Raw genomic sequence first — 27005 nt, 5'->3', positions numbered from 1 at the left:
CAGGAGTACTGTCCTGAATAAGCAATTTCACAGTTTACATATACTCTACAAGACAAATTAACAAATTAACTGAATGTATAAAAATGACCCCATTCAAAGGTTTACATACATTTGAATCTTAATATTTCCTGGATGATCCACGACTGTTTTTATATTTTGTGATGGTTGTTCATGAGTCCATTCTTTGTCCTTTTTTTGTCCTTGTTTGTCCTGTTTGTTTTTCTTTAGAAAAAATATTCAGCTCCTGAACATTTTTTTTTTTCAGCATCTTCTGCATATTCAAACTGTGGATCATTCAGGTAACAACAAAATATTAAGAATCAAAGTGTAATTTTCTTTTTTTTTCTTTTTCTTTTTACTCTTTTACAAATTCAACTATTATTTTCTCTTGTGGACTATATGGAAGTGTCTTTTTTTGTGAAAGATCTTTTTCAGGTCAGTACGAAATAAACATGCATTTTGTATGATTATTTTGATAAAATAATTAACATTTTGCATATTGGGCTGCTGCAGAAGTCATTTCCATCTCTTCTGAACCTGCTATGGCTCTATGCTCAGGTCAAACATCTACTGCCATCTTTTCAAAATGATTACAATTTTAAAACAGAGATGAGATATTTAAAAACTATATATTAAACAAAGCCCAAAGCCCGCTGAGCAGCAGTAACTCATCAAATATGGCATGTTTTTTTTTCAGTCTTGTTGCACATCTATATACCACGTTTTGTGAAGATCAGGCTTTGCATTCGCAAGATTAGTCATTATGGGTCACACTCAAAATACTCTGGTGCAGTGGATTTCTGTCTCTGTAGAGTCTCTGTCTCCATCATCTGGTGATGTTTGGGACCTACAGCTCTCTAATGGGCTGATGATGTATAGTTTGAGCTAATAAGTTGGAGGCAGGTGTTTCAGGTTAATTAGAAACTATAAAAAACCTCCGATTCCTGTGGGGGAATCACAAGGGTATGAAGAGTTTTTGTTGGTTTGTGCTGTGTGTGGTGCTTTTGAAGAAATGATCATAGCTTTGTTGAGAAAGTAGGATTATGTTTCTGAAAAACAGAAGTTGTAGGAAATGCTTCCCTTAGTTCTATTGGCTTATATCATTTCATTCTCTTTTGAGAGTTAAATTTCTTGAGTTGTTTGTATTTTGGCTTTTCTTAAACCTCAAAACTTAGATTTTGATGGTACCTAAATTTCAGTGTGCCCTTCAACATGATAAACTACCCTTTAAGAGTCAGTTTAATGGCTGAACAAGCACATGCCCCCTATATGAACCTAAATAGTTAAAGGGTACTTTCTTTTGTGAATGTAGTCTGTTATGCTAATAACTGCTATTTGCATGTGTCGTTATTTATTTTGCTTGTTGAATTGAACCTTGGACATGTTTTTTTATAGAGTTAATACAATAACTATACCTGTTGATGCAATTCTCTGATAAATAAAATTATTCCTCATTTGGACACACTGAATGTTTTTTATTTGTAGCTCAAAACGTGTGTATATTCTGTCTAGTTCAGATTTGATGCATAAAACACATGAACATTGCATACAATATGACAATAACTGTCAGTTTTTATTATGAATGCTCTCTAAGCTAATCAGTCATGCCATTGTTTTGTACTTTTATGATACTTTGTATATTTTTGTGTATATTTAGACACCCTTGTGTCAAACCATTACTGCAATAAGGATGTGATCTATAGCAATGTGTGTGTGTGTGCGCAATATTTGTCTGTGAGGTCTCTGCTGACTTCATTTTTTATTACATTAGTAAATGCAGTAAAAGGAACTGCTTATTTCTCTCTGACAGGAAAAGAAATGTTCATTTCAGGTTCTGCCTTTTACTCACTCTGACGGTCACATGGCTTGTTCTCCATTTCTCTTTGGTGTTTTACTTTGCACCGCAGGTAAGATGCCCATTCTACACTCAAAACATGGCTTTAGCTTTGATTATATAAACTATCCTTTTTTGTTGGTGTGGTTTCGTTTTGTGTGTACTTTTTTAGGCTACACTGTGGGGGATAAATGTCCCCACAAGGATAGCAAAACCTTTTTTGACATTGTGGGGATCGGCCTTCGGTCCCCACGAGGGAAAAAAAAAATCTTCTTAAAAATATTAAGTGATGTTTATCTGAAAGTGTGACAATGCAAACAGGTTTTCTGTAAAGAGTAGGTTTAGGGTTAGGGTTGGTTTAGGGGGTCGAAAATATATTTTGGTCAGAATAAAAATAGAAGTCTATATGGAAAATCCTTGCAATTCACAGAAACAAATGTGTGTGTGTGTGTTTGTGTGTGTTACCTACAGGAACTTTGAGCATGAAGGCATTAAATCATGTAACTCTGAAAGAAAATGGAAGCATTACAATCCCCTGTCTGTATGAAAATCAGTATAAACCAAACTTAAAATACTGGTGTAAAGGGTATTTTTGGGCTTCTTGCAAAGTTAAAGCTCATGCAAATGCTACAGGGAAATGGACTATAACCGATTATCCAGCCTACAATATTTTTACTGTGAAACTCAACAATCCAACGTCATCAGACTCTGGATCTTACTGGTGTGCTGTGGAGATCGGCACTCATGCAAACCCAGATTACAGAAAATATTTGTATGTAACCGTTAAATCAGGTAAATACGTTATTGTGGTGCATTAACATTATTTTCACATACTTTTTTATTAACATTTAATTTCACTATATTGTTATGTTTAATATAGAATATTTAACTCATAGTTTTTGCTGTCTGTGTTCAGCTCCTGATGTGTCTGTGTCGAGCAGCAGTGTATGTGGACATGAAGGTGGTGATATCAGTGTTCAGTGTCTCTACAGTTCTGGATATCAGAATAAAGTCAAACAGTGGTGCAGATATAAAGATAAGAGATGTTACACAGTGGGGAGCGCTGACACATCCCAGAATCCATCAGTGCAGATCAGTGATGATGATGAGAGAAGATCCTTCACTGTGCTGATGACTGGACTGAGACGGACTGATTCTGGCTGGTACTTCTGCTCTGTAGGAGATCTGCAGGTTCCTGTTCAACTCCTTGTTCAGAGAGACAATGAAAATAAAAGTATGTGAAAGTCCAGTCTTACTTTGACAAATCATTCCATTTAGATGAGACTTAACGTGACTTAAAGCTGCAGTAGGTAACTTTTGTAAATATATATTTTTTACATATTTGTTAAACCTGTCATTATGTCATGACAGTAGAATATGAGACAGATAATCCGTGAAAAAATCAAGCTCCTCTGGCTCCTCCCAGTGTCCTATTACCATTTGCAGTTACTGACCACTCCCGGTAAGAAATCAACCAATCAGAGCTGTGGTCCGTAACTTTGTTTGTGTTCAAAATGTAGAAAAATGTATATAATAAGCGAGTACAACATGAATCCATTTTCCAAACCGTGTTTTTAGCTTGTCCTGAATCACTAGGGTGCACCTATAATAAGTGTTTATATTCGGACTATTTTAGATTGCTTCGGGGGTACCGCGGCGGAGTAACCCAGTACCTTTGTGATTCTTCATAGACATAAACAGAGAGAAGTAGTTCCGGCCACGATGTTCTTCCGCAAGACGGAAGCAGTTTTGTTTATTAACCGCTAGAGTGTCAAAAGTTACCTACGGCATTTAACGTGATCTTTATATTTATAATATTTATTTTTATTTATTTTTTATATCATCTTTTCCTTTTTTTTTCTTCTGATCTCAGCTGAAAGTGACGATGCTGGTCTATATCCGTAAGTAAATCTTGAATTTATCAAGTCAGATAACCACAGATATCAGTAGAAATAATTTCATGTTCAGTTAGGGGTGAAAATATTTTTCTGCATTAAAAAGCAACTTTTCTTAATTAGGTTTATCTTCACATTTGAAACCCATTAAACTATTACATTTTTAATAACAGCTCCATATGCAGAAACCAAACCGCAGGCAAAAATATGGAGGACAGCAACTTCTCCCCTGACGGCTCATCTGACCAGATGCACTGGACTTTTCTCCTCCTCTATACTGCTCTGCCTCTGCTTCTGTTACTCATGCTGGTTTTAGTAATCTGGAGGCTTGCACAAAAACACAGTCAGTTCTTACACATATATATTAAATTCAAAGCATTATTCCACAACTGATGCTTAAAATCCAATTTCACAGGAGTTATTGCACTGTCGCATTACATTACCTCGGTGAAAACTCCCAATGAATATCACTTATTTTTCTCATTGGTATATTATTTTGAATAGAGGAACTTTTTTAGATTTCTTGTGGTTTTGTAACATGATTCTTCCTGTTTTAAGAAGGGGCTTTGATCCAAAAACGAGGACCAGACGTCTATTCTGTGGTATGTGTTTAGGCCTTAAAATGTCCACGTCAGACTAAAGACCATCCTCACCATGGAAGATCACGTTTTAGTCCAATAAGAATACAGACATTCACAATTACAAAGATAACAACACAGAGCAATCATTTTTCAGAATGATAAAAATGTTAAAAACTAAACAGAATCTATTGGACTTTAAAGAGTGCTCACAATGTTGCCAAGTTGGCAGTTTTAGTGTGTAATTAAGGTTAATTTTAGACTAAAGCTATCTCAAGGACAAATTTGTCGGACGGAAAAACATTTTTTATTAAGCTAGCTTTGGCCTAGTTTTGATTATCAATTGGGTGAAATTTTCCCCCGCAGACCTAGAGATTTTTAACTGCAGAACGTTATTTTCCTTTGGTGTGGACGTTAGTTATCATTTATGGTGTTAATGGCCATGTGTACTGTGTAACACTCATTCCATCTAAATAATCTTTGAAGTGTTTTTTTCTCTCTCCTTTAACAGGCAAAAAGTCCAATGACTGTTGCGTATGACACTGTGGTCTTCAAGAAAGCAGAAGATGGTGAACAAAACCAGGTCTCCATTGTAAGTATATTACATTGCTGATAATGCACATAAAGTATAGCCTATATTTCCTTATGCAAGAATATGATGGAATCTATTTCATGAAATTATCTTTGGAAATGCATGATGTAGTGGCCCACTGATTTATTGAAATTAATCTCACTCTGTCTTGTGTTTTATTAAATCATTCTCAGAGCCGTCCTCCTGAACGATATGAAGTGATCTACAGCACTCCGAAACTTCAATAACAGATGATCTCTGGTCATTCACATTATGAATATTACGATGTTAAGTAATGACATCTTCTGTTAGGAAATTAAGTGTTGCATGCATGAAAGGTCAAGATTAAATCAGATTATTAGAAGCAATCTGTAAAATTTTCACTGTTGGTAGAGGTACATGTACTTCTGCTATTCTGCTTTTATTCTTAGTCGATGTAAGAAGCAAAACTGAAAAATCTTTAACACGTCAGAAACTGACAAAATTAGTTCTGGTCAGTTTATGATTACTTACACAACTTCAGAGAAACCAGAAAACAATTTACTGGATTACTCAATATTTGTCTTAAGAATAAAAAGCATTTTTTTTTTATTGAGCTGCTATATATTTTAGCATTTTTATTGTTGTTTGTGTAAGGCTTAGTTGTAAAAAGTACTTCAAATGAATATTTTTAATGGATATGCAATTAAAATATAATAAATGTTAATACATAAAATGTCTATTGGCTCTCATTCAAGGTAATATTACTGTGTGTGTGTGTGTGTGTGTGTGTGTTTCCAACTCAATGTCTACAATGTCTACACTAAAATAACTAAAACAGAAATAAAAACTATACAGACATTTTAAACTTATGACACAAACAACAAAATGATAAAAAATTAACTAAAAATAAAAAATAAAAATTACTCTCTGTCTCTCTCTCTCTCTCTCTCTCACACACACACTCACTATCTATCTATCTATCTATAAATATATATATATATATATACATATATTTCTTTTTTTTTTTTTTTTTTTTTTGGACAGGGCAAATTTCAAATAAAGGCATAATTTATTCGGATAAAATAGGTTGATATTTGATAGACATTTCACAGAAATACACAATCTATTGTAATGTTCAGCAGAAGCTTAACACCTTGAGATGTTCCCACAAGCTGAAATGAATGCTTTATAATTATACAGTTTACCCTGATGTGTTCACTACTCAATAGTCCATGTAATGCTGGGGAAGAGAAAAAATACTCACTCAAAACAACCCTGTTATATGAAAGAAACTGGAATATCTAATAACTTACAAAAGCTAGCTGTGAATGTAGAGTCCTGTTTGTTTATTCACAGTGTTATTCCACCAGAGGTCAAGAGGAGAGCAAACGAGCTTCAGACGGGAAATAGATGCGACTGCTTCATTTGTATCCAGGCTAGTGAACAAACCTCCCAACCGCTTTTGGGTCTTGTTTACAGCAGATTTCATTTTCTTCTGCTGCCTGCCGTTCACACATAAATGCACATCAGGAATGCATCAGAAAAGAAAGGATACTTGAAATATGTAGACAACATTTGCGAGAAGAAAGACATTAAGCTATTCACACTGCCTGACACATAACGCTGGACACAGGGACGTCCCGACAAATGTTCTTTGCTGTTGTCCTCAGTCTCTGTCCAAGAGGTCAAACCCTCAGCCTGGATCACTTCATTTCACAGTCACAAGACAAAATATATATCCGTTTTTGGTAGTTTCATGTAACCTCTTCTTTTAAAGGTAGGTAACTGCTCTCATTCCATAACCTGCGCTGTTAATGAAGGAATAGTTCATGCAAAAATGATAAATGTATTCATTTATTCATCTTGTTTTTAAAGAAAGTCTCATAGGGATCATCATGGCTGTATTTATTTAGTAAACAATAAAGTAAAGACATAATATTGTGAATAAATATGCTATTTAAATATATTTTTAAATGTAATGTATTCATGTGATGCAGAGCTGAATTTTCAGCATCATTCTCCAGACTCCAGTGCCACATGATTCTTCAGAAATCATTCTAATATGCTTATTTTCTATCAAGGAATTATTTAATTATTTATATAAATGATTAGTATTGAGAACAGCTGTGAAGTTTCATATTTTTGGGGAAAATGTGATAATTGTTTTTTTTTTTTTTTTTCAGGATAGAAAATTTAATAGAACAGCATTTATCTGAAATGGAAATCTGTTGTAATAATATAAATGTCTTCACTGACCTCAATCTTTTCAGTGCTAACCTACATCCAATGAGTTATTTCACTGCACTACTCTTGGAAACACTTTTTACTCTCCGTATCCTCACTTGCATTTTCTTCCTGATCTATTTTTGCAGTTTAACTTTACAACTATCTTTTCTCTCTGTTCCCTTGCACCCCATCACTGTTGAAAAAGTCAATAAAAAAAAAGAAAATATATAAATTCTATAATTTTCCAAACTCATATGCTTTTACTTTTCCCTATGTGGAACACAAATGAGAACAAGTTAAATCTGCAAAATGGAAAGTGGAAGATGTTTTTGAAAATAACATTATAATGTATCATAGTGCTTTCAAAAAAATCTCCATTTGTGATTCTATAGAACAAAACAATCATGAAAACAATGCAAATGGTAATAATTTTTGGATGAACTATTCCCTCAAAGCTGCTGTGTGCAATCCAAGAGATGATTATAACTAGCCATTTATTGGTTAATTTCACCAAAGAGAGTAAACACTGATGTTTTCTCTGCTTGTTTGAGCCGCACAATATACACGCTTAAAAATAAAGGTTCCCAAAGGTGTTTTTTAGTTACAATGCAAATGAAGAACCAGTTCTGGGTTCCCAAAATCAACCTTTCTGAGATTAGTTCTTAAAAGAACAATTTTCTCTTTATGTGAAGAAAATTGACTCTATTTTTTTTTTTTTTTTTTTGCTACAAAGAACGTTTTTTGTGGAATGAAAATGTTTCATGATTGTTAAAGCTTCTTAATGGAACAATAGATGCCAATAAAGAACCTTTAATTTTTGCATTGCTCAAAAGGTTCTTTAGATAATTAAAATGATCTTCACACTAAGAACAAAAAATATATTTTATAAAACTGTTCACTGACAGGTTCTTTAGGGCAACCAAAAATGGTTCTTCTTTAGTTTCACTTTTATGTTGAAGAGTGTAGCAACACTGACTCCACTTCCTTGACCTTCAGACTTTTTGCAAAAATCCTTTCGGTAGCACTGAAACTACACACCCCAGCTTTTAGATCTATTATTCCTTCAATGCTTTTCACACACACAAAAAAATAATACATTTGTGCTCTCAGAATGAAAGGAAATTCAGCAGGATAACATCCGATGGCAAGAATCTTGAAGTCTGTCCAAGGATCCAGTTCAGCAGTGGATCTCATAAGCGATCTGCGTATCAAACAGCAAGCTCTGGTTCATGAACAACCCTTCAGGATCAAGCGGAGGTCCTTCGCCTCCTTCTGCAGGAGCCCTGCGGGGTCCGATCCCTGCGGCCAGGCCCGGGGTCAGCATACACTCACTGGCCTTTAGCGTCGACCCCTGTTGGCTGCAGGACGGCGGGGGAGGAAGAACCGGTCTGGCACGGTTTAACACGAACATCTCGTGACCACGTTCATCCCGGTACTCTTCAAGTTGAGCAAACGTGGTGGGACCGTCGGAGTAGTCATTGACGTAGAGGATGCTTTCCTCTTTGCTGGCACCATATCCATCCTCCTCTTTCTGCCGTTGGCGGTGACGACTGTAAATCATGCAGAGAAGCAACAACGCTGTCAACGCCAAAAGAGAGATTCCCACCGCGATGGCCGTCTGGGTCGCGGTTCCCAGTGCGTTGAAGTCCATGCTTTCAAGCTCATAAATCGGTTCCTGACTCACATCCACCGAAGAAGGATGATAGTAAGATGAGGAATGCAGTCGAGGCCAGATTTCCGAGCGGGACAACGATGAAGACATGTTCACCGACAGGTGAAAGGTCACCCGAGCTACTCCGCCGGGATTCCAGGCCTCGCATTCGTAGCGTCCAGCATGCGCCACCGTGACGTTGCTGAGAAACAGCATCCCACTTCCCGTGTCGGGATCGAAGCTTTCCCGGTCACCTCCATCATCGGTTCCTCCTCTGACCGGCCCGCGGCTCGCAGACCCTCCTTTTCCACCAGGCCTGGCCGTCACCAACCTCCCTATGGTCTTGGCATCTCCGTCCATCCCGACCTCCTGCACCAGACCTCTGGGAGACAGCTGGGCTTTTCCGTGGGACGCTTTCCTCCAGGTGACTTGTGGCTGCGGGTATCCGGATGCCTGGCAGGACACACGGAGACTCTCCCCCAAACGCACCGTCAGGTGGCTAGGCTCCAGTTGCACTATGGGGGGGATGCAAATTAGGCTGTTTGCAGGAACCTCGACCAGACTGAGATGGGAGAGACGCGGAGGTTCGGCGCACAGCATCCGACGCTCGGCTGAGCTTAGTAGCCTCTGACCCTCTTCATTTATCCAGCCGCGCAGCCAGTGCAGAGCGCAGTCACAACGCCACGGGTTATCTGTAAGAGCAAATGCAATATAAGCCTCTCAAAATACAGCATTATTAAATATTTATTCAAACAGAATTTCTGTGCAAAAACATTTAAGAAAAAGTAAAGCTGGTCTGACATCTAAATGCCATGCGGTACATTTGCAGGCCATGAAACTCATTTAACACTGGATTGTTTTATAATGAAAGTTTGGATCTTGAATATTAATTGTTTTACTTAACCTGGCAGAGCTACCGATGGAAACATTTCTTAATTAATATTTATGACAATATCACATGTGCTTTTTTTTTAAATCTTACTGACACCAAACTTGTGAATTGTAGTGTAATTTCCCATTTGTTTCTTGCATTGGCTGACGTGAACCTCTTACCTGTGACCCTCAGCACCTGCAGGCTGACGAGGGGTTTGAGTGAAGCGGGGCTCAGGGTCCTCAGGTTGTTCCTGCTCAGGTCCAGAAGAGCGAGAGATGACAGACCCACCAGAGCTTGATCTCCCAGCACCTCCACCGCATTCTCCTGCAGATGCAGCTCCTGCAACCGCTGCAATCAGCAGTTCATCACCATTATTAATACAGGTATGATCATAGCCACCATAAAAACACACTTTGTAAAGCAATCTAGCATAACGCAGAGTCATCTATTTTTCACTTCAGTGTCTATCGAATTAGCACACTGCTGAAAAAGCCCCAATAAATTTAGAAACTTTATGAGTTTTTGTACTGCTTTTCTGTGGCTTCTGCTTCTCTTCTACTTTCGGGAAATGTGCACATTTTGGCGTAATATTATGTAAAGTCTGTGCAAATATTTGGAACTTTTTAAAAAATAATTTTAGTGACAGCAAACTGATTTTAATTTTTCCAAAATGATCTCCCATTGTTAGGATGAAACGTTCTCATTTATGTTGAACTCCACAGATCTTTGATAGTGTTAATAAGGGAAAAAACTGAAACAAGTATTATTTCTGTTAAAGGGATACTCCACCAATTTTTCATATTAAACTATGTTTTTCCTAAGACGAGTTGATGCATTCCTCTCTTGTCTCAGTGCGTGCACTCAATCGCTTTTGCGCGCGGTGACACTTTGAAAGCACTTAGCTTAGCCCATTCATTCAATATGGGCCAAGCAGAGAAGCTACCAAACACCGCCACGTTTTCCCTATTTAAATACAGTTACTCGCGTAGTGTAACTCGACCTAGGACGGTAACACAAAACAAAACGTTGCGCTTTTCTAAGCGAGTAACTGTATTTAAATACAATACAGTTACTCTGCTTGGCCCATATCGAATGAATGGGCTAAGCTAAGTGCTTTCAAATTGTCACCGCGAGCCAAAGCGATTGAGTGCACGCACTGAGACGAGAGAGGTATGTATGAACTTGTCTTAGTTAAGGGAAAAACATAGTTTAATATGAAAACACGGTGGAGTATCCGTTTAACAATTCGCATTTACCCCAAATGCAAAACAAAAATCCATGATAGAGTTTTGATGACTTTTTTATAAGTCATTAAAAATTTAAGATTAAAATATATCTAGAAATTGTTTATGTACGTTGGTCAGAAGAGAGAAAGAGTTTGCGAATTTGCTGTCACTCCCTTTATTTAACATATACTGTATTATATATATATATATATATATATATATATATATATATATATATATATATATATATATATATACTTTGCTAGATTTATAGTCAAAAGCTCCAATAAATTAAGTTCTTTAAAATGTTTTGATGTAATAGTTGTTCGTCCAATCATTGCATTCGGTTCAGATAAAATTATAGGATGCCCTACCTGACTATCAAACTATGTATTGGTGTACCAACCAATAGCAAGAGTTTGGGGCGGGTCTACTGTAGCAGACTTAGCCTTAGGGAGTTTAACCGGCTAGGAAGAAGACATTCAGATTCCAAGCCGAAACAAATATTTACCAAAATACACAGACATTATGTTAAAAAAAGTTTGACTCCTAATCCTAGGGTAGGTTGTGTGTTCGAGTCTCGGGCTGGCAATACCACAACTGAGGTGCCCTTGAGAAAGGAACCGAACCCACATCTGCTCACTGTGTGCTGCAGCCTAAATTACTTTCCACTGCTGTGTGTGTGCTTTGAATGGGTTAAATGCAGAGCACGAATTCTGAGCAGAGCCGGATTATCCATAAGGGCACTTGGGCCGGTTCCCAGGGGCACCAACAATTCACAACAACTAGGGGGGCACCACATGACACAAGCTTTAAAAATATTTTTCATAAATTGTTTCATTATTAACTTGAAATTCTTGAAAGACCATACATAACCCGTTTATGAACACTAACTTAACAACAACAACAATAATAATAATAATAAATGATACATAAATAAGGATTATATGACCAATATCAGTACCCCCCTTCCGTCTCCAATCTGTCAGAGTTGAGTTGGTCCACAACAAGTACGAGCAAATGTGTCATTTTTTTAACGCCTACAGAAAATGAATCAAAATGACAGACGTCAATTGAGTGATTTTGAAAAAAGAAAGTTAAAGACAGACAAGGACACTAGACGTTTAGCTAAAATTCAATATGTTCCAGGGATCGAAAGTTTTTTTTTTAAACGAGTGAAGAATGAGCTCAGGACGACAATGACACAGAAGCGATTGACTGCACGCTGCCTGTTTAAGTGAAAGTTAAAACATTACCGTCTCCAGCCACAAGAGGGTGCTCTATGCTGCTCACAGTGCTCCTGTAGTCTACACTGAACACACAGATCACCCTCTCACGGCCGGAGACGGTAATGTTTTATTTTGGTTCTTGGTTCTAAATAAATGTGACTTCTAGTCCAGTGCGACTTTTTCCCTTGTCATGACGTATTTTTGGACTGATGCGACTAATACTTAGGTGTGACTTATAGTCTGAAAAATATGGTAGTTGGACAAGTTAATAAATTACATTTGAGAAATCAACTTAATTATGTCTGAATGGGGGGGAGGGGTACTTTGAGGTAGTCCCCAGGGGCACCACACTGTATAATACAGATTCTGAGTATGGGTCAGCATAGTTGGCGGTATGTCACAACAATTTCTAGTGTTTGGCGTGAGAAATGGGCATTTGAAAATATGTTTTATCTTTGTATTTCTGGTAGGTGACACTAGTAGCACAGAAACTGCATAGCCTACCTTTGAAAAAATAGTGATTTTAGTCAATTACACGTCTTTCCCATGCAAAAATCACTTATTTCTCTTTACAGTTGCATTTTGGAAGTAACCTTTTTTATTTAACAAGCCAATAAATTTACAGTCGGACTCCTAGTTGAACCTTTATTGCCTATTTTAATTAGTATTTTAGTCACATTAATGCATTGTTAAAGGTTACATTTAAAAACAATCATTTGGAATGTTGAGACATTTGAATGTCACAGAGGGTCACTCCACCTGCAGACCCCTGAAGGTGTAGTCCTGGAGTCTGGTGATCTGGTTTCCTGCGAGGTAGAGGATGCGCAGGTGGTCCAGACCACCGAACACGTCAGCTGTGATCAGGTGGATGCGGTTTCCATTGAGCGCCAGCTCCAGAAGCAGACCCAGGTTTCTGAAGGCCCCGGCCTCCAGCGTGGAGATACTGTTGTTCTGCAGGTAGAGGTAGTGCAGCTGGCCGAGGTCAGAGAGATCCCGCTGACGGATCTGTCCAATGGCATTGTCCTGCAGAAAGATGGTCTGGACAGGAGAAAACATTAGTACATTAACACAGGTTTGTGACATGTTTCTTTTTATGAGCTAACATTAAAGAATTGTAAGCAGAAAGAACTAGAGATAATCAGATTAACCTGTATTTCTTACCGATAGTCACAGTTTTCAGCTTTAAAATAGCTAGTCTAAATAAATAACACAATTCAGTTCACTGAGAAGCAAAATAATAATAATAGTAATTCATTATTTTTTATTGAATGTATTCAATATATAAATATATAATAAATAGATATAATATATATATATATATATATAATATAATACATTTATTTAATATTTATTGAATATATTGATATTTATATTTGTTTTGATCATTTAAATAACTTTAATTATTGAATTTTTATTATTTTTGTTTAATTATTGTTGTACATAGTATTATTATTGTTCAAGGTGTTGACTTTACTAATAATATGAATTATAAAGTACATAAATAATAAATGAATTAATAATAATATTAAAACAACCACAGCAACAACAATAATAAAAAATTATTATTGTACAAATTATTATTATTATTATTATTATTAATAATGCTGTTTTCATTAATAATCTAATTAATAATAAATTATATTAATAGTGGAATTATAATTATCATGCTTTTTTATTATTGTTGTAGTTCAGTGATCATTTGAATTATATTAACAATGGAATTCATGATAATGATAATGATAATGATACATTTATTATTATTATTTTATTAGTAATAATAATAATATTCATAATCAAATTATTATTATATTAACTGTAAGATTATCAATATTGTACATATTATTATTATTATTATTATTATTATTATTAATGCTGTTGTCATTAATAGTAATATTAATAATACATTATATTAATAGTAGAATCATTATAATTATGTTTAACTGTATTCAAATAATATTTTAACTATATTAATAATTAAATTATTATTATGTTTTATTATTGTAGTCTGATGATCTTTTACTTCAAAAACAGAAATAAAACAATGAGTTACTTAAAAAAAAAAAGAGAATCTGCATCGCTCTCATTTTATAGAAAGCTTCAGTGATTATAATGGCGGTCTGGTTTTGACGTGCCAAGTAATAAAAGCAGCATCCGTCTCATTCATGTCAGCTTGTGTTTCTGTCCTTATCAGTGACAGCAGCGAGAGACTGCAGACAAAAAAAAACCCAAACCTTTTTAAGCTGAAACAAAAAGAAAATGTTTCTTTCTTTATCCTTTCCTCTTTACTGTGTTCCAGATGAATGCAGAGTGAAAGAAGGTTTTCTTTAACATGAAACAGATCGATACAAAGCTTCGGAAGTGTTGCACAATTCTGAATTGACTATCCTTGAGCCTTAAACATGCAAACAAATCAATTAGCAGCATCAGAAGGGCATTCATTAATAGGCTTTTACAAGCGCAGAACAACTGAGTGGCCTGTCTTCACTCTTTTAACTGTATTAATGATGCAACATAATACACTGATTAATTTTCTAATTGATTTCTATCAAGCTATTGTCTGTGATCAAACACGGGCTGAGCCGAAGCAAATTTCGTGTGAAGCATAGGTTACACAGGTCAACTGAGCAATTTATGCGAACCGGCTCATGAATATTCATGAGCTGCAGTAATGTTAGTGATGTGACTGGAGCAGATACAGAAACATGCAAATAGGGTCCAGAGAGTAACGCTGGCCATGATTTAGTGAATGATTCTGGAGTTATGATTCATGGTTTCAATGTCAGGTTTGCTGTATTGTGGGTCAAGGTGTAGATACAAACAAAAGAAGATATACTCTTTTATTATTTAGGGTGACCGGATGACCAGAATAAAAAATGGAACAGGTTGGAAAGTAGTGCAAGTGTTCCATAATTTTTTTTTCCCATATTGTTTTTAACATTTCGACAAATAAACAGTAAGCAACAAAAACACAGTGTGATTTAATGTGATTTAAAGATTGTTACAATTTTTTTTTCTGTTTTCAATTAGTTATTTTGATTGAAATTATTAAACTATGCTTTAGTAATTTTGATTCAAAATGAATAAATAATTGTACATGTCACCGGAAGTATAACGCTTACACAGAAGTATTTTTGACATTCTATGACGTTGGACGTACGTTTTATTTAACATTTATAACAACAATAATCACCAAAAACACTAGCAATAAATGAGTTATGATTATCTTTTTTATAAATATGCATTGCAAAATATATTTAATAAATGGTTAGGTTATAAATTGATGCCTTTAACTCTTTAAAATAAAGTTTTCCAAAAGGGGTATTGAAACGATGCCAAAGAAGAACCATATTTTGCTTCCTCAGAGACTTAGTGCAAGATTCAGAAAGTTTTCATTTCAGTTAATCTTTTTCTTCTTAAAAATGTTTTTTTTTTTTTCACCTTAAATAATCTTTTTATGGGATGAAGAGATGACATTAATGTTGAAGGTTCTTATGGAACCACCAAAGTTAATGTAGAACCATTTCAAAGATTCAATGTTTGTCCCCAATACTGTATTTTGAGAACGCCCACCTATGAACATCCACATGCGTTTGTGCGACTGACCTGTGTCCCGTGTGCAATGCCTTGTGGGAACTCTTTGAGCCCAGTGGATCCACATTCGACAGTCAAACTATAGCAGCGGCACCCAGATGGACAACCTCCTGAAGACGTGCACAGCTGGGCCAACATGAGCACCAACACCACAGAGAGCTGAGGAGGATTCATCTCAGAAAGAACTGCGAAAACAGGAAAGAGGGAATGATAGAAAAGAGGCGGCAGAACTAGGGCAAAAGAGAGGAAAGAGAAAAGAAGAAAGAGAGAGACGGGTTGCAGTTAAACCAGTGGAATAATTGTCCAAAAGAGAAAGAGAGAGAGACAAAAAGACAGGGCTTGTTAAAGAGCGCATGCACGTGTGAGTTAATCGGATCCGTAACGCATGAGAATCCTGCTTAAGTGGATCGGAAAATTGAATCCTGCCGAGCAGAAAGAGAAGTAAGCGTAGAGTCAACATAAGGAGGGAAAAAAAGTCTGAAAGATGGATAGCACTCGCTTCTGCCTGCGGTACAGAACAGTCTCTTAGGAAGAATCTGTGGTGGGCTTTGGTTAATTAAACATGAGGCTTGAGGAGCACATGCTCGTGTCTCCAGGATCTCTCTTCTGTTTTGAGAGAATATGAAATACAACACCAAACACTGGCCGGCGAGCTCTACACGCTTCTCCAGGGAGAGCAGATCAAACCCTCAGCCTGCTCCTCTCGCCTCATCCATCTCAAATCCCCAGCTCTTCATTAAGACATGGATTAGAAGAGTTATGAACATAGACATGTGCATTTTGGCCCCTTGGTCCCAGATTTACACCATACTGGATATACTTCAGGGCTGGACCGTATGATTGTATGAACTGCTGGAAATGCGTTAGAAAGTCTACCTTGGTGTATATATTAATACATATTCGTATTCTGTACCTAACACCTAAGATTCGTTTAAAAATAATCTTATCTGTTAGTTTGTGATTATAAATTGCATTGCATGTTAAAACCTGGTTATTTAATAGTCTGTACACATGTACAGTTTATTTGTTGTGTTTATTTGATCAAAGGTAAAATTCTAAAATAGTGAAATATTATTTCTGTTTTAAATAGCTTTTTCCAGTTGAATATATTTTAAAATTAAATTTATTTCTGTGATGCAAAGATTAATTTTTTAGTATCATTGCTCCAGTTTTAAGCGTCACATGATGCTTTATTAATCATTCTAATATGTTGATTTACTGCTCAAGAAACATTTCTGATTATTGTCAATATATATATATATATATATATATATATATATATATATATTTATATTTATATAAAGCAATAATTACCCATCAAATGAATAAAAACAATAAATAAATCAAATGCATAATAATAAACTACCTACAATAACATCTGAACATCAATTATACTCCGAGTGTGATTTTGTTGTTGTGTCACATTTTCACTGTGGACAGTTAAATTACTTGTTGCTAGAAACTTGTGGTGCCTGCTTAGGACACAGTGAAACGTGTTTCAAACCTGATTTATGTTTTATCAAACAGAACAACCAGAAAAAACAAGACACAAAAATACTAAACCTCTCTATACCTGCCAGCAATAGCATTATTTGTGGTTTTTCAGAAATACAGCTCTTACTTTCTTTGGCTGCTCTGTTCTAGAATTCAGAATGAAAGAGAGTTTGCCGAGAGCTAGAGCTTCATCCACACCTCGAGAAAGCTCACAAAATGGATCAATACGGAGTTCTGTGTGCGTTTAGCAGTTCTAGGTCATCTGTCTCACAGCTTAGAGCCCCACAGATGCCTCTGAAACATGGAAGTGACTGAAAAAGATCAGCACTGAAAGATTTAGAGGTCCAAAGCACAGGGATCAAAAGCGACATGAGGCGGATTTGAGATAAGAGTGCATCTAGAGCTCCTAAATAATGTTCAAAACTTTAAATATGAAACGACATCTCATTTTTCAAAAAAAGACATAATAATGCACAAAGAAAGAAAGATTGTCTCTGCGGGGACAGATAACAATGAATTGTTTCGTTTGGCTTCGATGTTGATGTGATACATTTAGGCTGTTCTTCGCTTAAATGTGTCATTGAGTGATGAACCATGAGCAAATGTGAATATTTTATGCCTGTTGCTTAATTTAGAGAGTATTTGAGAGGACAGCGAGCCCGATTAATGCAACATGACCCACATAAGCCTTTTTATCTGCTCAAAGCAGAAAGACATGATAAACATCAGTGGAGAAATGGCAGTCTATTCGAGTCCACTCTCCTGCACTCAAATGCTATTCTCCTGATGCTGGGGAAAAGAGAAAAGAAATCACAATGGATAAAATAAAGGGGGGAAATGGGAAATTCTGAATGAGTTTTGGTTTCAGTGCCTTCCTTTTGCTACGTGTTATGCCTCACAAACATCTGCAAGCCAAAGAAAGCAGCCGTGAAGTGTTGAAAAGGCGATGTTCTGTGAGATATGGCGCTCTCTTACATGTGCGTCTGGGTTCTGAAGTGATTCTGCCAGATGAGATCCCTTAAAAGCACCGGGAACGTCTACGGAATTTAATATTTAGAGGCTCCACTGTGCTTTATCATGAGACAGAGTGTTTGGAATTCACTGCATTTCACTCCAACAACTGCAGAGTGTGTTGAGAATGGAAAACGGAGGAATGATGGAAGAACTGAAGTTTCAGAAGATGTCACATCTCAGACGGATGGAAAGACAGACTGACTTAGTGAAAAAAGATATTAAATGAGAATAAAATGTAGCCAGAGACTGCTTAGTCCACCTGAAATTGACTGAATCATAAAAGTGGTAATTGTATACCACAGGTGGTTAGAGTATGAAAAAATAACTAATTTGTGACATTGAAGAGGTCAAGGTTGGACTGTTGGGCCACAACTTGTGGGAAAAAAGTGACTTTTCTTCAATGATGGGCTGTTAATTTGGCTGTTATTTTTTTATTTTTATTTATTTATTTATTTACCTTTTTTGGAATGCAACTTAAATTATACTTTTAGTTGAGGATACATTTTCTTTAATAAAATAAGAAAGCAATCTAATAGAAAATATGTTTAGATGAATTAATAACCATTTATGTTGCTTGCCAATAAAAAAATATTGGCAAGCAACACAAATCTTGCTTCTAGCTGAGGATTTCTAAATAAAATGCAACAAAATAAAGAAAAATAAAATAATAAAATAAAATGTATGAATGAATGAATAAATAATTTATTTAATAAATACATAAAAATAAATACATACCTAAAATAACATTTTAATAAATGAAAAATAAAATTCACGAATGAATTAGTTGTTTATTATTATTATTATTATTTTGCAATAATTATGGAAAATATTTACATAATTGCTTACACAAATAGAAATACATAATATAGTAATTTAATAATAAATAAAATAAAATAAAAACAAGACTTCTGTCATTACTTGTGCTCATGTCATTGCAAACTTTATTTCTTCTGTGGAACACTAATGGATAAATGTTGTCTTTCAAGCTTCAAAAAAGACAAAAAGCACCACAAAAGTATTATTAAAAGTGGTCCAGATGACTTTTAATATTTCAAATGTAATATTTTTTAATATTTTACATTTACATTTAGTGATTTTGCAGAAGCTTTTATCCAAATCGACTTAAAAAGCCTTGGAAGAGGCCGTCCGCAGCCTCTGAGGCCACATGATTCATGATACTTTGAGAAATGGACTAGAACTTATATCATTATTCATTGATAATCCTTCCCTCCAGTGAACTGTTAAACACAGCGAGCGGACCGTTGAGAACCCTGTCAGTCAGGCTGATGAGAAGGCCGACACACAAAGAAATAGAGGCTAAACAGATGGTGCATTCACACATTCCCTTAAAAAACTATTCTAGAGAAAAAAACATTTCTATAAAATCCATACTGTTTTGCAGCCAATTCAGTACATCAGTTTCTCAAACAACTACAAATAAAGAAAACAAAAGAGCTTCATTCTTCAGCGGACAGCTTGTGTCTTGATGATACACAGTACAAATGTCAGTTTGCTCCAGAGATATTTCTACTGTCATGAGTCTGGTTATAATTCTGTTCGCTCTGGATGAGCTATAAGGCCTGTACAGATCTGACAAGCTAATACTCTCTGGTTTATAGTTTGTAGTGATGCTGAATGGAGTAACGGCTGATTCTGTGAGCAGGCAGTGCTTTGTTTGCTCTTGTCTGAGAGCAGCGTGGAGGGTTTCATATCTACAGTGCTGTATGGAAGCGGCTGATTCGAGAAATGGCACTTCATTCAGGACTCTGGCCCTGAGCAAGAGCGTGTAGACAGACGACTGTCCTTGTGCTGGGAAAGCTGTACTTCAGATGTACTACAGTATGTGTTGCTCTGAATAGGAAAATGTGAGCTCAGTGAAGGACAACTGAATGTTAACTATGGAGTTGGTATTTGTCTGTCCTACCTTTTACTAGAAAATCTAAGAATTAACGACAAAACCATTGTCAAATCATATTTTTGCAACAAAATCTAAAGGGGGAAAAAATTATAATAGAATATAGCAAATATAAAAATCAAGTATCATGGTTTATCAATACTATTTTATATACACTGATGTTCATAATTTCTATTTTAAAGAAATTATGTTATTTTATGCTTTTTATTCATCAAATAAACCCTGAACAAATATGGTTTTCACAAAAAAACATGGCACAACTGTTTTAAGAATTGACAGTAATATTTTAATATTTTTTATATTTTTTATTTTTTATATTTTAATTTTAATGTTTTTTGAGCATCAAATCAGTATATTAGAATGATTTCTGAAGGATCTTGTGACACAGCTGTGCATCACAGGAATAAATTACATTTTAACATAACTCAAAATACAAAATTGTTCTTTTTAAATTGTAAGAAAATTTCAAAATTTTACTGATTTTAAATTCTTTTGTACTTTCAAAAACATAAAAAAAATGTATTATTAAATTAAAAAGAAATTGCAGGAGAAAATTCTTCAGAATGTTCTAAATGAATATATAAAAAGTACCCATGAATATATAACATCTTCAGAAAGACATTGGTTAAACCCTTAGACACTACACTTTATCCCCGTGAACACACATCATGCTCTTGGGTTTTCAGTCACATATTCAGTCTTGGTAATAAAATCTGACGACACCTCTAGATCTGAATGAGTCGTGATTGCAATGAATGAGCTCCATACGCTTCACCTGTCAGCCTCGTATAACATCATATTCAGATGTAATGTGCTCCCAGGAGTGCTCTCTTTAATGGGCCGAGCTAAAAGCTTGGAGAGTTACGACTGACCCATATCATCTATACGAATCACAGCTATCGCGTCGCCTGACACGAGCATTCATCAGCTCTAATGTAAGAGCAGAACGCTGAGTCTAAATGAGAAGAGCTGAAGTGATTAGATTCAGCGTGTCAAGAAGAGATAAGAGAGAGAGAGAGAGAGAGAGAACACACAGCGGTGCCCTCCGGCCATGCCTCCCATGTTGTCATGGAAACAATAGCACAGGGTTTGGATTCTGAAGGCAAGGCCTGGAGGCAATATCACAACCGAGAGCAGCGTTCGGCACTCGGGAACAAGACTAATAAACAAAGGACGAGCCAGATCAACAGAGGGGAAAAAGTGAACAGGGAGAAAGAAAGAAAGAAAGAAAGAAAGAAAGAAAGAAAGAATGAAAGAAAGAAAGAAAGAAAGAATGAAAGAAAGAAAGAAAGAAAGAAAGAAATTCTGTGCTTGCAGTTGATCACCTTTCATCTGCCTAAAGTCAAATGTGCCATAAGCATCACTATAATGATATGATGATTTACATCATGTGGAAGATGCAAACATAATGCAAATATAAATATATTCAGAATAAACTGCCAAAATCAATATTTGGTTTAACTTAAAGAAATGACAGAATATATTACTGGGTAAATAGAATTTAGATAAAGTTGATTAGTATATTGTACTCCTCAAATTAATAATTATAGTAATAATAAGTATTTAAATTAATGTGACTTACAAAAGAGGAATTAGAAAACAAAAGCAAATTATTAAAAAAGCCAAAATATTAATAATATACAATGGCAGGTTTATTAGACCATTAGATACTACTACTACTACTACTACTACTACAAATACTACTACTACTACTACTACAAATACTACTACTACTACTACTACTACTACTAATAATAATAATAATAATAATAATAATATAAACTAATAAACATAAATCAAATTAGTTTTTTTTATCAATATTTTTCATCCAGGTTTTAATTTAACAAGTAAACCATGGTGCAAAAATAGAAATATAACTTTTTAATTTGATTATATTTTAAAAGATTAATTCAATTTTATGTATTCATCTAATTACCACCGTTCTTGGTCATATATTTTTTACTCGTATAACACATGAATTATGAATTATGAAAACAACAAAAAATTGTCATAGGCCACTGAAACATATTAACATTTTATTATTATTTTATATTTTATTAAATACTTTTCTTTTTTTAATTAATTGTTAAACTAATCAAATTGTTTTAATTTGAATGATTAGTCATGCTTTTTGACAAAATATTGTTACAATTAAATTTAACCCATTTCAATTCAATTTCAATTTCAACCAGAAGATAAAAAGTCTTAGAAGGATGGATGTTAGCCATATCTACAGACCAACATATGTATGACCAGAAACCTTTTAAGACTTTTTTTGTGCCTTTCATCTTCTGCTAGGTTTGTAAGTGAAGTGCAAGAAAAAAAAAAAAAAAAAACACGTTTTCTAAACAGATAGAGAGAGTGTGTTTGTTGAAATGAGACGCAAAAGCATGTAAATTGTTATGCTCTGCGATGTCACCCGAGTGTTTTTCCTCTGTGATTGTGTGTTTTGGCAATCACAGCACACGAGGGCAGTAATCAGAGACTCAAACACACTTCCACCCCGTAGTCTTCTATCATTTCAATCAGAAGTGAACTAACACAGTCCCAGCGAGCCTCCAAACCTAACCTCATACTGTCTCCGAATCAATTCCAGGCCTATATGTATTTCTGGCGTGTCACCAATTTAGCCAGAGACTCTGAATTTTGGATGGTCCAAAGAATAGACACATCTGCTTGTTATTTAATCACAGTAGCGTGTCCAGATGCGGTTTGCTCAGATCGATTTTTGTGGTCTCTAAGCACAGATCAATATGTGTGTGTGCGTGTTTGTCAGAGGAGTAACACTGTCCACTGATTTGAAAACTTTTTGAGATGCAAATCAATATGGGAACCTGAGAACGAATCTCATGAAAACAAGTCCAATTTTGCATTTCACCCCAAAGCCATGAGATTTTTTTAAAAAGAGAAATAAGGCCCAATTTGGCATTGTGCCATTATTTTCATGAATATAAAACTAAGCACATTTTCTCTGAAATTCTCGTTACCATAATGCATCCAGATTTAGTTTTGTGTGTAATTCCTATTATTCTTTATAATGATTCTCATTAGATTCTCAAAACTGTAATACTGTGTTTTTGTGCAGTTCAGAACAAAACAGCTTTTTATAAAAGCATTAAATAAAAGACAGTGGAAAAATAACTGCATAATACATATTTTATTATTACTTTATCACTTTTTTGAATTACAATTATTTGCATTACAGTAACAAGAACTGGGAGAGAATGAACACCTTAATTGCCAAGAAAATAAAGTAATAAAACTGTAATAGTAATTAAATTAGCTTTAATTTGTTGCTAAATATATCTAACATCTTCGAGCATGATGTATCCAATTTAAATTCCCACACAAAGCTCATTGTTCTTTACACATGCTGGGAGTTGTAACATTACAGAATCCACACGTGTGCGGTGTCTCGCTGGATGATTTTATCGATCGCTGCTCGGTTATTCACTGCACGCTCATGCGAGTGTGACACTGTGCTCTTGTGCTTCTACACTGGACTTTCAGCTTTCAGTCAGTACAGTCAGATAAGCCCAAAAAGAGCCCAGTGTCATCACCTGTAGCTCAACTTCCAGCTCTGTGAGCTCAATGCCATTCGCAGCGGTCAGAAGAATAAGGAAGAAGCTGCATCTTAAATCCACATCCAATATGACTTTTAAACAATATCGCCTATATTCACAGCATCTTTTCAAAGCACCTGCTCAAACTACATTCATTGTTAAACTGTATATATATATATACACCATTTTATTTATACATTTTATTTATATAATTACAACAGATAATTAGATGATAGATAGATAGATAGATAGATAGATAGATAGATAGATAGATAGATAGATAGATAGATAGATAGATAGATAGATAGACAAGTTGTATCTATCTAGACAAAGATTAGATTCCTGGCCAGGCAGATCAATCAGTCAATCTCTAATTGACACAGTTTATAATAATTTCATGTTTCCAGTTCCATGCCAGATTTCTGCCACATGGATTTCCTGTATGCTTGCCATTTTCAGAGTCTGACAGTGGCGTCTGTTATAAAACAACAGACATATTGCATTACATATTGTCTCTGTGCTAGTGTTAAGTTTGCATTCATTGGCACTGTTATAAATCAACCAGCCTTCATTGAAACTGTTAGGCAGGAACATAAACTAAGAAAGTATTTTATACATAGTTTAAGGGATATGTTGCTCTTTGCTTCCGTATATCTTTGTGAAAATAGTAAAAATATATATATATATATATTATTGCATGTGACATCAAATAAACAAGATTTAGATCTCAAGAAATCAGATTGGATTTACCTCAGTACCAGATTACATATCAAACAAATGCTCTCCTTGGCTCCTTCTCCATGTGGAAGGATATGCACTGCACTGAATGGCCTTAATGATGCTGATTTTACAGTATTGCCGTCAGAGTACAATGCTCAATATGAGAGACATATTAAAAGTCATGCATCAAAACAATAGGTGCACAAGTGCATTTCTCCTTCAGTTTGCTGCAGGTAGAAAGACACTGTTGTGTAAGCATGAGGGGAAACAGCAGTGCACATGTCGTGCATTTAATTAGACAAAGTGTTTTTAAAAGTCACAGGATGCATGAGTATATCTATGATAATATAGATACAGAGGGTCTTACCTCCACGCCGTGGACTCGGTGCGGTGCTGCGTGCGGTGCTGAAGACCTGCGCTCGTGGTCTTTATACAGACTGAATTCAGATGCACATGAATGAAGTATCAATCCACGTCTGGACGGCGAACAAAGCGGCATTTGAGCTGCGATCCGAAAGGCCACCGCTCCGTCCAGCCATCCTCACAAAGCAGCGATGCTGGAATATTCCTCTGTCACATCACATCCGAATCAAAAATACCAAATCAATATCAGCCGAGCGCGAAGCTCTTACCGATACGAATCTAACCAACCAAAATCACGCGTTGTATCCCTCTGAGATAGGTTAAGAAGCTTTCTCCAAATCTCTTCCTTCCTATGAGCTCAGCTGAGTCAACTCTCACTCTCTCTCTCTCTCTCCCTCTCCCTCCCTCTCTCTCTATTGTTCACTCTGATTTGTAACGTAAGACTCGCATCTACTTAAAGCGTTCATTCAGCGTGTTTTCTTTCAACTAAGATCAAAGGCCTTGCACGCCATAAACTTGTAAACGTAATTGAAATATTAAAAAATAATAAAATAATCCTCTTGATTATGACTGCTGTAGAATATTTATATATCCTACAGGCCAATATATTCATTAGTGGCAGTAGCATTAGATTCCGCTAAGAGAAACGAACTAACGCTCGACCTACGTTACAACAGTAACAACAACAACAATAATAATGAACTACTGTTATTAATCTGCAGAACATTTTCAGTTTTAGTATACAGTTACTCTCAAAGTGTTTTGTGTTCTTTCGATGTTTTTTTCTGTAAGACTTTAAACATTTAGTTCAACAGTCATTACTCAGTGACACTTTTCCGGTCACATGATTTCAGCACCATGGACAGCGACAAACGACCAAAATACACAGGCATCTACACCACATGAAAACATAAAATACGCTATATTACACTGGGGAGAAATATATATAATACAAATTATTATTATTATTATTATATTGAAAAATAATAATAAAAATAAATGAAAAATATTATTAGCTGCATTCACAATTTTGCATTTAATTAAACTGATACTTGCTGTTTCTTTGTAACTAATTATAAAATGTATTACCAATTTTCTTTCAGTGTAATAGGCCTATATCTAAGCAATATCACACAAGCAAATACATATTTAATTCTGATTAAGGTTCATATCACTGATCTATAATATAAAACATATATAATATATATAATATAGTCATATAGAGATCAGTGGTTCATATGTTTTATAAGTATTAATAAACATTAATATGCATACTAGTTAACAAACAGTGAGTATATTATGATATATATTAAAAGGTATTTCAAAAGAGTTAGAGAGAAAATCTGAAATTACATTAATACAACAGTTCAGGAAACATGAAGTTAATGAGTAGCTTACATTGTAGACATGATATTGTATTTTTCTCCTTTATTTCTATTTTTGCTATGCTAACAAAAACTAAAAAGCAGAATGACTGAAAGCTTCAATGGCTCACTCATAAAGGCCTTCACTTAACAACTATAACATATATAGTTCAATCAAAACAAACAGCTTGGAATAGCTCTGTTTTCTGCCATTTTTAATTTACTATGTATGTTATAACAAATCCATCACTGCAAAAACCCTCAAAGAGAGGCTTCATACTACATTAAAGCACTTTATGTAGGAAGCAGAGAGGAGCGCAACAGCAAAATAACACAAACAAACCATCCATTACTGTCTTTTACAGTCTAATTACATGAAGAAAAAAAAACTTAAATGTAGTGAGAAGCGGGTGATCCATTTGTTTTAACTGTCATTTTAGTATATTGATGAGTGTGTTTATTCCATAGAGATAAAAACAGTGAATTGTGTCGAATAACTGATTTGTTCTGTGCTCCCGGGGTGACTCTCATCCCATAACAGAGACGAATCGTGTGTCACCTTACTTTAATAATGCATCTCTCCCCGACTGATAATAACACAATTTATTTCAGGACCAAGCCTTGCTGTTAATGAACGCTTCAACAGAAACAGGCTTTTCGTAAATGATAGCCGCCCAGGTGTCAACTGCATAACCCAACATCTCAATAATGCGTCCTCAGCTGCTGCACTTCGTCATAAAAATAAAGGCTTGGTGATGTCATTTCCTCATTGTCTGAAATCCATAAAACTATGGCGTACAATGGAAGGCTGAGTTTCAGCAAACAGGAATGGCACTGTCGCCATGGCGATGTGATCCTGGGATGACATTAATATTGGTTTACGAGAAAGAAGAGAAACTCTGCCTTTTCCTGTTT

At 35.3% G+C, this 27005-nt stretch overlaps 2 protein-coding genes across 3 annotated transcripts; one reads left to right on the top strand and one right to left on the bottom strand.

Annotated features, from left to right (window-relative positions):
- Positions 1-1748: 1748 nt before the first annotated feature.
- On the top strand, positions 1749-5598 carry LOC127951197 (CMRF35-like molecule 1). Its single transcript, XM_052548973.1, has 8 exons — positions 1749-1907; positions 2306-2626; positions 2751-3068; positions 3708-3735; positions 3903-4072; positions 4288-4331; positions 4819-4899; positions 5073-5598. The coding sequence occupies exons 1-8, from the start codon at positions 1862-1864 to the stop codon at positions 5124-5126; spliced, it is 1062 nt and encodes a 353-aa protein (XP_052404933.1). The 5' UTR covers positions 1749-1861; the 3' UTR covers positions 5127-5598.
- A 312-nt stretch (positions 5599-5910) lies between these two features.
- On the bottom strand, positions 5911-25093 carry LOC127951190 (leucine-rich repeat-containing protein 24-like). Of its 2 annotated transcripts, none has more exons than XM_052548947.1 (5): positions 24731-25093; positions 15670-15887; positions 12826-13104; positions 9791-9959; positions 5911-9429 (listed from the first exon to the last, which is right to left on the bottom strand). In XM_052548947.1, exons 2-5 carry the CDS (start codon positions 15829-15831, stop codon positions 8264-8266), a joined length of 1776 nt encoding a protein of 591 aa, XP_052404907.1. In that variant the 5' UTR covers positions 15832-15887; positions 24731-25093; the 3' UTR covers positions 5911-8263. The 2 variants fall into 2 exon arrangements, with proteins under 2 accessions (XP_052404907.1, XP_052404908.1); XM_052548948.1 differs by having other exon boundaries at positions 15670-15842.
- Positions 25094-27005: the final 1912 nt, after the last annotated feature.

The sequence above is a fragment of the Carassius gibelio genome, chromosome B2, assembly GCF_023724105.1.
Source record: "Carassius gibelio isolate Cgi1373 ecotype wild population from Czech Republic chromosome B2, carGib1.2-hapl.c, whole genome shotgun sequence".
Taxonomy (NCBI): Eukaryota; Metazoa; Chordata; class Actinopteri; order Cypriniformes; family Cyprinidae; genus Carassius; species Carassius gibelio.
Note: the sequence above shows the minus strand (reverse complement) of the source record. Positions and strands in the feature narration are given on the sequence as shown.

Excerpts from the sequence above, each read along its gene's own strand:
- LOC127951197 (XM_052548973.1), top strand. The coding sequence starts at position 1,862 with ATGGCTTGTTCTCCATTTCTCTTTGGTGTTTTACTTTGCACCGCAG. Across the intron at positions 2,627-2,750 it reads GTATGTAACCGTTAAATCAG|CTCCTGATGTGTCTGTGTCG; the intron begins GTAAATACGTTA and ends GTCTGTGTTCAG. Across the intron at positions 3,736-3,902 it reads GACGATGCTGGTCTATATCC|CTCCATATGCAGAAACCAAA; the intron begins GTAAGTAAATCT and ends TTTTAATAACAG.
- LOC127951190 (XM_052548947.1), bottom strand. The coding sequence starts at position 15,831 with ATGAATCCTCCTCAGCTCTCTGTGGTGTTGGTGCTCATGTTGGCCCAG. Across the intron at positions 13,105-15,669 it reads GCATTGCACACGGGACACAG|ACCATCTTTCTGCAGGACAA; the intron begins GTCAGTCGCACA and ends TCTCCTGTCCAG. Across the intron at positions 9,430-9,790 it reads GCAGGTGCTGAGGGTCACAG|ATAACCCGTGGCGTTGTGAC; the intron begins GTAAGAGGTTCA and ends TTGCTCTTACAG.